Source organism: Myodes glareolus, chromosome 1 (genome assembly GCF_982192425.1).
Source record: "Myodes glareolus chromosome 1, mMyoGla1.1, whole genome shotgun sequence".
In the NCBI taxonomy this organism is placed as follows: Eukaryota; Metazoa; Chordata; class Mammalia; order Rodentia; family Cricetidae; genus Myodes; species Myodes glareolus.
Genome location: NC_142026.1, coordinates 72,558,257 through 72,571,104, shown reverse-complemented (window position 1 = coordinate 72,571,104; position 12,848 = coordinate 72,558,257). Strand labels below are relative to the sequence as shown.

At 46.2% G+C, this 12,848-nt stretch overlaps 1 protein-coding gene across 4 annotated transcripts in view; it reads right to left on the bottom strand.

Annotated features, from left to right (window-relative positions):
- Ptprh (protein tyrosine phosphatase receptor type H) overlaps window positions 1-11,932 on the bottom strand; it is a 31,847-nt gene extending 19,915 nt beyond the window's left edge. For 3 of the 4 annotated variants that reach the window (XM_087909611.1, XM_087909612.1, XM_087909615.1), the window contains exons 1-7: window positions 11,775-11,932; window positions 11,039-11,072; window positions 10,584-10,850; window positions 8,566-8,832; window positions 6,861-7,127; window positions 4,822-5,088; window positions 2,825-3,091 (exon numbers count right to left, since the gene is read on the bottom strand). In XM_087909611.1, coding sequence (XP_087765737.1) covers window positions 2,825-3,091; window positions 4,822-5,088; window positions 6,861-7,127; window positions 8,566-8,832; window positions 10,584-10,850; window positions 11,039-11,072; window positions 11,775-11,825 — 1,420 coding nt within the window. In that variant the 5' untranslated portion in view covers window positions 11,826-11,932. Of the gene's footprint in view, window positions 1-2,824; window positions 3,092-4,821; window positions 5,089-6,860; window positions 7,128-8,565; window positions 8,833-10,583; window positions 10,851-10,969; window positions 11,073-11,774 lie in introns of those variants that run through there. The other variant, XM_087909614.1, reaches the window with a different exon arrangement.
- Between the last annotated feature and the right edge of the window lie 916 nt (window positions 11,933-12,848).

Here is a 12,848-nt window from a genome sequence, read left to right as displayed (position 1 = left end):
AGTAATCACACAGAAACTTCTATTAATTAGAAACTGTTTGGCCTATTAGCTCAAGCTTATTACTGACTAGATCACACAATTAACTTAACCCATTTATAATAATCTATATACCACCACGTGACTGTGCTTACCAATATGTTCTGGTATCTTACTCCTCTGGCAGCTACATGGCATCTCCCTGCCTATGACTTCTTTTATTATGTATCTTTTTCCCTGTATCCTGCCTGGCTCTATTTGGCCTGGCTCTTGACCAAATCAGCTTCTTTATTAACTAATGGTAATAAAATATATTCACAGCATGCAGAGGGGCGTCCCACATCAGAACACTGAAGTTTATGTGTGTGGCTTCCTTTCCATTTCTGCCCCCTTTCCTGTCAGTTCCCACTCACCCTCTAACCACATCAAAGGGATGAGACACCAGATGTGAGGCTGGAGAGAAGGCTCAGAGCTTAAGAGCATTTTCTGCTCATGCTAAGGACCCAGAGTTCAGATCCCAGCATCCAGAAGCAGCTCACAACTATCTGTAGAATTTCAAAGGATCCTAAACCCCCACCTGGTTGCAAGGACAATGCATGAACCTGGGGTACTTGCACATGTGCAAGAAAAACACTCAAATACATAAACTAAATAGATAAAATCTTTTTAGGAACTCCAGCCAGGTGTGATGGTGCACACTTATAATACAAGCATCTAGGAAGTACAGGCATGAGGGGTTGTGAGGTCCAGGCCAGTGTGACCCACATACTCAGAACCTAATAAGAATAGAAAGAGGAAGGGTGTGAGAGAAGGCGGGCGGAGGGTAGTAAATGTAAATAATGTCTTCTTTCATCTCTGCAGTTACGGAGTCACCAAGGAGCTGTGGACTCCATCTCTTCCCACCCAGACAGAACATTCATAGAAAGAACCAGGATCAGGTGCATCCATGGTGACATTGGTGACTGTTGTGTCCAGAGTCTCACTTTTGCCACCATACCATATGCTCTGGGCTCAGTAGGTAAGGTCCTGGGAAAAGGAGCACTCAGGGACATCCCAAATAAGGGTGATGGAGCTGTTGGTCTGATCTTCCACCCAAAGGTTTCTCACTGGCTTTGAAGCAGAAAATAAGGGAAGAAGTGAGAGAGATTTCTCCCCAAATTCCCTCAATCTGTGAAACCTGAGTGAGTTGTGCCAACAATACAATCTCATCCCTTGACAGGTTGAGGCAAGAGGACTTCATGAGTTCAAAGACAGCCTGGGCTTCATAGTGAATTCCAGGTGAGGGATACGGACTCATATCCACACTTGAGTGTGCACACACAAACACAAATATATGACAGCAATGAATAGATAAAGATGAAGAAATAAGACACTGAAGCACAAGGAAGACAGCTGACAATAAGCTCTGGCTACACACACACAAACCCTCACACACACATTCATACAAAGAACTAAATAAGTCGGGTGTTGTGACTTGTTCCTTTAATACCAGAACGTGGAGGCAGTCAGTTTGAGTCCAGCCAGGCCTATAGACTGAATTACGAGACAGTCTGTGCTACCCAAAGAAACTCTGTCACAAAAAACAAAATAAAATTGAGATAGATAAAAAGATAGTTAGATAGATAGATAAAATATAAATAATTAAATCAGAAGAAGAATGAGCCAGGATGTGCACGTGCAGAAGCCCACAGACCACCAGGGACCAAGTGGGCGCCAGTGTAAAAACTAGTACCTGCAACTTTCTTGGCTCCTAAGCCTTGGTCAAAGAAGCTACTGTCTGTAGGGATGGTGATGAACACGGAAACTCAGGGATGGCTTAGTGGTTGAAGTCATGTCTGTCAGCACCTCAGAGATTGTCACAGAAGAGGAGTGAAGAGAATGTAAGAACCAGAAGATAGAGAGGAGGTGTACATTGCTGTCGGGGGGTGACAAGGCTGTAGTATAAATGAACCCCAGCAGCTGTGCTTGTAGGTATGAAGCCTACACAAGATTAAACCCTAAGTACTCAGCCATAAAGGGAGGAGGCCCTCATGAGACCTTACAGTCCAGGAGTGCTGATTGAGAGGAAGCCACTGTCTTCAGTGACACAGCCACCTCAGTGGGTAACTCCATACTCACACCCAAGTCACAAAATAAAAACAAAAGGCAATGCAGTTGTTCCTCAGATCGCCTGTCCTTAAATTGCTCTGGGTTGGGGCTCTAAGTAGGGATCAACGGTAGGATCAATGTTCCTGGTCCTCACATTTATGTAAGTCATGGACCCTGTGGTGGGGTGGGATGGCTGAGAACAGTAAGAAGTCCATAGGGACGTACAAGTTTTGTGTGATGGGTGAGCTCTTGGGACATGGTCAGTCACATGCCATGGGGATAGGAATAGTTTAGTAGGAAATTAGGAATGCCAGTGTTGTACTCCCTTTATGCTCATAATATAAAGAAAGGGTCCTTTTGGATCCACGAAGTCACAGAACTATGACGGTCAACTTCACCTGTGTCCAGTTTCATCTGTTTAAGGTGGGTGATAAAACCCAGATATTCACTTGTTTGTGTTTCAGTCTAGTTCAGTTTGTTCATAGATTCTGCCACCTTAAGTTCTCTCTCTCTCTCTCTCTCTCTCTCTCTCTCTCTCTCTCTTTCTCTCTCTCTCTCTCGACACGGTTACTCTGTGTTGCTCTGACTATTCAGATACTCACTCTGTAGATCAGGCTGACCTCAGAGACAAAGAGATCTGCCTGGCTCTGAGCCCAAGTCGAGGATTGAAGGTGTGCACCACCACCACCAGGCTCTCCTGTCACCCCTTAAACACTTAGCTTCTGAAGGAAGAAAGAATACAAGAGAGTCTGTCTCTCACCTGTGGAGGCGTTGAGGGTCACCGTGGTGCTTCTGATTCCATCTTTTTCTACCCACACGGAAAATTCATATGTAGAAGCAGGTTTAAGGTCATCCACCACGACACTGGTGTTTGCTGTGCTATTAGTTACATCTGTGACATTATCTCCAGACCACTGGACCCAGTAGGTCAGGTTAACTGTGTCATGAACATCTGGTTCATCCCAGCTCAGGGTGATGGAGCTGTTGGTCTGAGTTTCCACACTCAGGTTTCTTACTGGGTTTGGAGCTGAAAACAAGGGCAGAAGGGAGAATGATTTGTCCCCAAATTTACTCAACCTGTGAAACCAGAGTGAGTTGTGCCAACAATACAATCCCATCCCTTGGGAGTCTGAGGCAGGAGGACTTCATAAGTTCAAAGACAGCCTGGGCTTCATAGTGAATTCCAGGCTGGGGATATGGACTCATATCCACACAAAAACACAGATGTATGACAGCAATTAATAGATTAAGATAAAGAAAAAGAAATGAATTAGATAATGAGCCACAGAAGAAGACAGCTGACAATAAGCTCTGGCTACACACACACAAACCCTCACACACACATTCATACAAAGAACTAAACAAGTCGGGTGTCGTGGCTTGTTCCTGTAATAACAGAACGTGGGAGGAGGCAGTCAGTTTGAGTCCAGCCAGGCCTATAGACTGAATTACGAGACAGTCTGTGCTACCCAAAGAAACTCTGTCACAAAAAACAAAATAAAATTGAGATAGATAAAAAGATAGTTAGATAGATAGATAAAATATAAATAATTAAATCAGAAGAAGAATGAGCCAGGATGTGCACGTGCAGAAGCCCACAGACCTCCAGGGACCAAGTGGGCGCCAGTGTAAAAACTAGTACCTGCAACTTTCTTGGCTCCTAAGCCTTGGTCAAAGAAGCTACTGTCTGTAGGATGGTGGTTAACACGGAAACTCAGGGATAGTTTAGTGGTTGAAGTCATGTCTGTCAGCACCTCCAAGGCTCAGAGATTGTAATGGAAGAGGAGTGAAGAGAATGTAAGAACCAGAAGACAGAGAGGAGGTGTGCATTGCTGTCTGGGGGTGACAAGGCTGTAGTATAAATGAACCCCAGCAGCTGTGCTTGTAGGTATGAAGCCTACACAAGATTAAAGCCCTAAGTACTCAGCCATAAAGGGAGGAGGCCCTCATGAGACCTTACAGTCCAGGAGTGCTGATTGAGAGGAAGCCAATGTCTTAAGTGACACAGCCACCTCAGTGGGTAACTCCATACCCACACCCAAGTCACAAAATGAAAACAAAAGGCAATGCATTTGTTCCTCAGATGGCCGGTCCTTAAATTGCTCTGGGCTGGGGCTCTAAGTAGGGATCAACGGTAGGATCAATGTTCCTGGTTCTCACATTTATGTAAGTCATGGACCCTGTGGTGGGGTGGGATGGCTGAGAACAGTAAGAAGTCCATAGGGACGTACAAGTTTTGTGTGATGGGTGAGCTCTTGGGACACGGTCAGTCACATGCCATGGGATAGGAATTGTTTACTGTGAAATTAGGAATGCCAGTGTCGTACTACCTTTATGCTCATAATATAAAGAAAGGGTCCTTTTGGATCCACGAAGTCACAGAACTATGACGGTCAACTTCACCTGTGTCCAGTTTCATCTGTTTAAGGTGGGTGATAAAACCCAGATATTCACTTGTTTGTGTTTCAGTCTAGTTCAGTTTGTTCGTAGATTCTGCCACCTTAAGTTCTCTCTCTCTCTCTCTCTCTCTCTCTCTCTCTTTCTCTCTCTCTCTCTCGACACGGTTACTCTGTGTTGCTCTGACTATTCAGATACTCACTCTGTAGAGCAGGCCGACCTCAGAGTCAAAGAGATCTGGTTTGCACTGAGCCCAAGTCTAGGATTGAAGATGTGCACCTCCACCACCAGGCTCTCCCATCACCCCTTAAACACGTCCCTTCTAAAGGAATAAAGAATACAAGAGAGTCTGTCTCTCACCTGTGGAGGCGTTGAGGGTCACCGTGGTGCTTCTGATTCCATCTTTTTCCACCCACACAGAAAATTCATATGTAGAAGCAGGTTTAAGGTCATCCACCACGACACTGGTGTTTGCTGTGCTATTAGTTACATCTGTGCCATCATCTCCAGACCACTGGACCCAGTAGGTCAGGTCAACTGGGTCATGACCATCTGGTTCATCCCAGCTCAGGGTGATGGAGCTGTTGGTCTGAGTTTCCACACTCAGGTTTCTTACTGGGTTTGGAGCTGAGAACAAGGGCAGAAGGGAGAACGATTTGTTCCCAGATTTACTCAACCTGTGAAACCAGAGTGAGTTGTGCCAACAATACAATCCCATCCCTTGGGAGTCTGAGGCAGGAGGACTTCATAAGTTCAAAGACAGCCTGAGCTTCATAGTGAGTTCCAGGCTGGGGATATGGACTCATATCCACACGTGAGCGTGCACACAAAAACACAGATGTATGACAGCAATGAATAGATTAAGATAAAGAAAAAGAAATGAATTAGATAATGAGCCACAGAGGAAGACAGCTGACAATAAGCTCTGGCTACACACACACAAATCCTCACACACACATTCATACAAAGAACTAAATAAGTCGGGTGTCGTGGCTTGTTCCTGTAATAACAGAACGTGGGAGGAGGCAGTCAGTTTGAGTCCAGCCAGGCCTATAGACTGAATTACGAGACAGTCTGTGCTACCCAAAGAAACTCTGTCACGAAAAACAAAATAAAATTGAGATAGATAAAAAGATAGTTAGATAGATAGATAAAATATAAATAATTAAATCAGAAGAAGAATGAGCCAGGATGTGCACGTGCAGAAGCCCACAGACCTCCAGGGACCAAGTGGGCGCCAGTGTAAAAACTAGTACCTGCAACTTTCTTGGCTCCTAAGCCTTGGTCAAAGAAGCTACTGTCTGTAGGATGGTGGTTAACACGGAAACTCAGGGATAGTTTAGTGGTTGAAGTCATATCTGTCAGCACCTCCAAGGCTCAGAGATTGTCATGGAAGAGGAGTGAAGAGAATGTAAGAACCAGAAGACAGAGAGGAGGTGTGCATTGCTGTCTGGGGGTGACAAGGCTGTAGTATAAATGAACCCCAGCAGCTGTGCTTGTAGGTGTGAAGCCTACACAAGATTAATGCCCTAAGTACACATCCATAAAGCAAGAAGGCTTTCTTGAGACCTTGCAGTCCGGGGGTGCTGATTGAGAGGAAGCCACTGTCTTCAGTGACACAGCCGTAACTCCATACCCACACTCAGGTCACAAAATAAAAACAAAAGGCAATGCATTTGTTCCTCTGATCGCCTGTCCTTTAATTGCTCTGGGTTGGGCTCTAAGTAGGGACCAATGGGAGGATCAATGTTCCTGGTCCTCACATTTATGTAGGTCATGGACCCCATGATAGGTTGGAATGGCTGTCAGCAATAGGAAGTCCATAGGGAGGTACAAGTTTTGTGTGATGAATGAGCTCTTGGGACGTGGCCAGTCACATGCCATGGGGGATAGGAATAGTTTATTATGAAATTAGAAATGCTGGTGCTGTGCTCTTTTTAAGATCATAATATTAAGAAAGGGTTCTTTTGGATTCGCTGGGTCACAGAACGATGAGGGTCCACTTCACCTATGTTGAGTTTCATCTGTTTCTGGTGGCTGATAAAACCCTGATATTCACTTGTTTGTGTTTCAGTCTAGTTCAGTTTGTTCATAGATTCTGCCACCTTCTGTGCTCTCTCTCTCTCTCTCTCTCTCTCTCTCTCTCTCTCTCCCTCCCTCTCTCTCTCTCTCTCTCTCTCTCTCTCTCTCTCTCTCTCTCTCTCTCTCCATGGTTACTCTGTGTTGCTCTGACTGTTCAGAAACTCACTCTGTAGAGCAGGCTGACCTCAGAGTCAAAGAGATCTGCCTGGCTCTGAGCCCAAGTCGAGGGTTGAAGATGTGCACCTCCACCACCAGGCTCTCCTGTCACACACTTCACTTCTAAAGGAAGAAAGAATACAAGAGAGTCTGTCTCTCACCTGTGGAGGCGTTGAGGGTCACTGTGGTGCTTCTGATTCCATCTTTTTCCACCCACACGGAAAATTCATAAGTAGAAGCAGGTTCAAGGCCATCCACCACGACATTGGTGTTTGCTGTGCTATTAGTTACATCTGTGCCATTATCTCCAGACCACTGGACCCAGTAGGTCAGGTCAACTGGATCATGAACATCTGGTTCATCCCAGCTCAGGGTGATGGAGCTGTTGGTCTGAGTTTCCACACTCAGGTTTCTTACTGGGTTTGGAGCTGAAAACAAGGGCAGAAGGGAGAACGATTTGTTCCCAGATTTACTCAACCTGTGAAACCAGAGTGAGTTGTGCCAACAATACAATCCCATCCCTTGGGAGTCTGAGGCAGGAGAACTTCATAAGTTCAAAGACAGCCTGGGCTTCATAGTGAATTCCAGGCTGGGGATATGGACTCATATCCACACATGAACGTGCACACAAAAACACAGATGTATGACAGCAATGAATAGATTAAGATAAAGAAAAAGAAATAAATAAGATACTGAGCCACAGAGGAAGACAGCTGACATAAGCTCTGGCTACACACACACAAATCCTCACACACACGTTCACACAGAGTCTAAATCAGCTGGTTGTAGTTGCTTGTGCTTTTATTACCAGCATGTGGGAGGCAGTCAGTTTGAGGGCAGTCAGTTTGAGATCAGCCAGGCATACAGACTGAGTTACGAGACAATCTGAGCTACCTAGAGAAACTCTGTCTTAAAAAGCAAAATAATAAACAAATAAAGAGATAGATTGATAGATCGAAAGATAAAGAGATAGATAAAAAAATATAAATAAATGAATCAAAATAATAATGAGCCAGGATGTGCACGTGCACAAGCCCACAGAGTTCCAGGACAAGTGGGCACCAGTGCATGGACTGGTACCAGTGACCTTCATGGCTCCTCATCCTTGATCATAGAAGCTGCTCTGTGTAGGGATGGTGGATAACACGGAGATTCAGGAATAGCTTAGAGGTTGAAGACATATCTGTCAGCCACTTCCAAGGCTCAGAGATTGTCACGGAAGATAAGTGAACAGAATATAAGAACCAGAAGGCAGAGAGGAGGTGTGCATTGCTGTCTTTGGAATGACAAGGCTATAGTACAAATGAATCCAGCAGCTGTGCTTGAAGGTATGAAGCCTACACAAGATTAAACCCTAAGTACTCAGCCATAAAGGGAGAAGACCCTCATGAGACCTTACAGTCCAGGAGTGCTGATTGAAAGGAAGCCACTGTCTTCAGTGACACAGCCACCTCATTGGGTAACTCCATACCCACACCCAGGTCACAAAATAAAAACAAAAAGCAATGCATTTGTTCCTCAGATTGCCTGTCTTTAAATTGCTCTGGGTTGGGGCTTCCTGTCTCTCTCTCTCTCTCTCTCTCTCTCTCTCCTGCTCTCTCTCTTGCTCTCTCTCTCTCTCTCTCTCCTCTCTCTCTCTCTCTCTCTCTCTCTCTCTCTCTCTCTTTTGACATGCTTATTCTGTGTTGCTCACAGTTCAGAAACTCTCTCTGTAGAGCAGGCTAACCTCAGAGACAAAGAGATCTGCCTGGCTCTGAGCCCAAGTCGAGGATTGAAGGTGTTCACCACCACCACCAGGCTCTCCTGTCACCCCTTAATCATGTCCCTTCTAAAGGAAGAAAGAATACAAGAGAATCTGCCTCTCACCTGTGGAGGCGTTGAGGGTCACCGTGGTGCTTCTGATTCCATCTTTTTCCACCCACACGGAAAATTCATAAGTAGAAGCAGGTTCAAGGCCATCCACCACGACATTGGTGTTTGCTGTGCTATTAGTTACATCTGTGCCATTATCTCCAGACCACTGGACCCAGTAGGTCAGGTTAACTGTGTCATGAACATCTGGTTCATCCCAGCTCAGGGTGATGGAGCTGTTGGTCTGAGTTTCCACACTCAGGTTTCTTACTGGGTTTGGAGCTGAAAACAAGGGCAGAAGGGAGAACGATTTGTCCCCAAATTTACTCAACCTGTGAAACCAGAGTGAGTTGTGCCAACAATACAATCCCATCCCTTGGGAGTCTGAGGCAGGAGAACTTCATAAGTTCAAAGACAGCCTGGGCTTCATAGTGAATTCCAGGCTGGGGATATGGACTCATATCCACACAAAAACACAGATGTATGACAGCAATTAATAGATTAAGATAAAGAAAAAGAAATGAATTAGATAATGAGCCACAGAAGAAGACAGCTGACAATAAGCTCTGGCTACACACACACAAATCCTCACACACACACACATTCATACAAAATACTAAATATCGGGTGTGGTGGCTTGTGCCTTTAATACCAGCATGTGGGAGGTAGTCAGTTTGAGATCCACCAGGTTTACAGACTGAGTTACGAGACAGTCTGGTCTACCCAGAGAAACTCTGTCTTGAAAAACAAAATAAAAATTATATAGATAGTAAATAAAAAGATAGTTAGATAGATAGATAAAATATAAATAATTAAATCAGAATAAGAATGAGCCAGGATGTGCACGTGCACAAGCCCACAGACCTCCAGGGACAAGCGGGAGCCAGTGCATGGACTGGTACCAGGGACGTTCATGGCTCCTCATCCTTGGTCAAAGAAGCTGCTGTCTGTAGGGATGGTGGTTAACAAGGAGACTCGGGGATGGCTGCGATGTTGAAGTCATATCTGTGAGCACCTCCAAGGCTTAGAGATTGTAACGAAAGATGAGTGAACAGAATGTAAGAACCAGAAGACAGAGAGGAGGTGTGCATTGCTGTCTTTGGAATGACAAGGCTATAGTACAAATGAATCCAGCAGCTGTGCTTGTAGGTATGAAGCCTACACAAGATTAATGCCCTAAGTACTCAGCCATAAAGGGAGGAGGCCCTCATGAGACCTTACAGTCCAGGAGTGCTGACTGAGAGGAAGCCACTGTCTTCAGTGACACAGCCACCTCAGTGGGTAACTCCATACTCACACCCAGGTCACAAAATAAAAACAAAAGGCAATGCAGTTGTTCCTCTGATCACCTGTCCTTTAATTGCTCAGGTTTGGGGCTCTAAGTAGGGACCAATGGGGAGATTAACTGTTTTTGTCCTCTCATTTATGTAAGCCAAGGACCCCATGATGGGATGAGATGGCTGAGAACAATAGGACGTCCAATACGGAGGTACAAGTTTTGTGTGATGGGGGAACTCTTGGGATGTGGCCAGTCACATGCCATGGAGTTAGGAATAGTTTACTATGAAATTAGGAATGCTGGTGTCGTACTCCCTTTATGCTCATAATATTAAGAAAGGGTCCTCTCGGATTCACTGGGTCACAAAACTGTGAGGGTACACTTCGACTGTGTTGAGTTTCATCTGTTTAAGGTGGGTGATAAAACCCAGATATTCACGTGTTTGTGTTTCAGTCTAGTTCAGTTTGTTGGTAGATTCTGCCACCTTCTGTTCTCTCTCTCTCTCTCTCTCTCTCTCTCTCTCTCTCTCTCTCTCTCCCTCTCTGTCTCTCTCTCTCTCTCCAGGGTTACTCTGTGTTGCTCTGACTGTTGAGAAACTCACTCTGTAGAACAGCCTGACCTCAGAGTCAAAGAGACTTGCCTGGCTCTGAGCCCAAGTGCTGGGATTAAAGGTGTGCACCACCACCAGAGTCTTCGGTCACCCCTTAAACCGTCCCTTCAAAGGAAGAAAGAATACAAAGAGTCTGCCTCTCACCTGTGGAGGCATTGATGGTCTTCAGGGTGCTATTGGTTCCATCTTTTTCTGCCCACACGGAAAATTCGTATGAGGAAGCCGGAGCAAGTCCATCTACCGTTAAGATGGTGTCTGTGGTGTTTATAGTTTTATGTATGTTATCATCTCTACGGCACTGAACCCAGTAGGTCAGGTTTTCAGGGTCCGGATCGTTTGGGGCCTCCCAGCTCAGGGTGATGGAGCTGGTGGTCTGGGCCTCTGCCTTCAGGTTACTCACTGCATTTAGAGCTGAAAATTCGAGTGAGGCTTTCAGATTAGAAAAGCATAGGTCAACCATTTTTCCCCCTCCTATCACCCTGTACCTCCCTCCTCCCCAAATTGAGAAGCTACCCTTGTCCTCAGCTCACCAGGGTCCATCAGAGTCAAAGGATCTCTCTCTTGGCAAGGACAACAATTAAAGGTAGGAATTTACTCACCAGCCGCCCAGGGCACAGTGCAGCTGCTCAGACCCTAGAGGGATCCAGGTAGGAAGACATTAGCTGAGCTAGGTGAGACTGGGGAGGTGGGGCTGACAGGCTTCTCAAGACTGTCCTGATCTCTGCCCCCAACCTTTCCTCCCACCTTGACCGAGGAGAGAAATGTGGGGACAGGGTGAGATAAGGGCACCCCAACACTGGTGCTGTTGGTTAGGAAGCTGGTCACCCATGGCAGAGGTGGAGCTCCAGGGAAGCAGGAACCAAGGTTGCTTCCCGGATAAGGACAAGAGACACTGTGAGTGCTTTCACTTTCTGAAAAATATAAGCAGAGGCCCTGGGGGAGGGCGCCCAGGGACCAAGAGGGACGACTAGAGGAAAACAAAACTGAACTCTGGAGACAGACTGTGGGCAGAGAGAGCTGGGTCAGAGCTTGGTCACTGTGGATCTCCGGGTGTGGAGGAAGGCGGGTAGCTCTGGGCTTCTGTCTCTGAGGAGGAGGGCTGGGCTGTGTGTGCGAACAGCCTGATCCCATGTTCACTGTCATACCAGACCTAAAACACCCAGTATGGTCAGATTTGTCTAGATTCTTCCAGTCTCAGAGCTTCCTTCCTTTCCTCGGTTAAAGACCATCCGAGGGCCCTTCCTCCACATCTCTGGGAATGGAGATTCTAGCCCCTTCCTATGCCTCCCTCCCTCCCTTGGCTCCAAGCTCAGTCCTGAGCATGAAAGAACTTACCAGTAGCACCAAGCTCCCCCAGACCCCCAGGTTCCCACCAGCTCTGGCCATGTGTCCCGATACTGCGCAGGGAACACAGGAATCCTAGGTCTGGAACCTCTACCTGTTGGACTTTAAACCTAAGACTTTTTCTTTTGCCAGCCCATTGGTGAGGCCAGAGGCTAGCACTGGAATGGGCGGAGGAGGAAGTAGAAGCTCTAAGCTTGAGAGCCCAGCTGGGCCCTGCCCTGTCCCTGTCCCTCACCCTCCTTCCTTTCCTTCCCAGTACCCCACACCAACAGACATCCTGGGCATCTTCTCTTTGGCCCTATCTGGAATGCTCAGAGCTCAGCTACCCCCCTCCCCCGCCACGATTTTATACCACAAAAGCTTCTTCTCCACTCAGCTGCCTTCAGAGCCCCTAGGCAAGCAGAGGTCGGCTCCCACTGTGTGAATGCACCTTGCAGACTTCAAAGGCACAAATGTCCGTCTGACTGTCCTCTCTTAGTGGATGGAGCACATCACAGCCATCCCGAAGCCAGGTGTGCTGACTCACACCTGTAATCCCAGCTTGAGAGGGAAAGCTGGATCAGGGTTACTGTAAATTACAAGCAAATCAGGACTACACACACACACACACACAAACACATATACATTTACACACATATAGCCACAAATACATATAAATAGGTACCCACATATATACATAAGCATGAGTACATACCCAAATGTACACACACATATCTACACATAAACACATACACATACATTTACACACATATATGCACATAGACATAGGCACACAACATCCATCCACACATGCATATATATACATATGCACATATATGCATGTATACATACCCATATGTACACAAACATATTTCACACATTTATACACGTAAATGCATATGCATATACATGCCTACCTAAACACACACACACCAATGAACAACTAGCCTGGAAGCTGTCTCTCATGTCCCACTGAAGAGCTTACACCTGACACAGTCTCTGGATTCCGTTTCCTCTTCCTGTCTCCCACAGACCTTTGCAGCTCTCTCAGGTGAGCCCTGCATGTCCCTCATGCCCTGGCCTTTC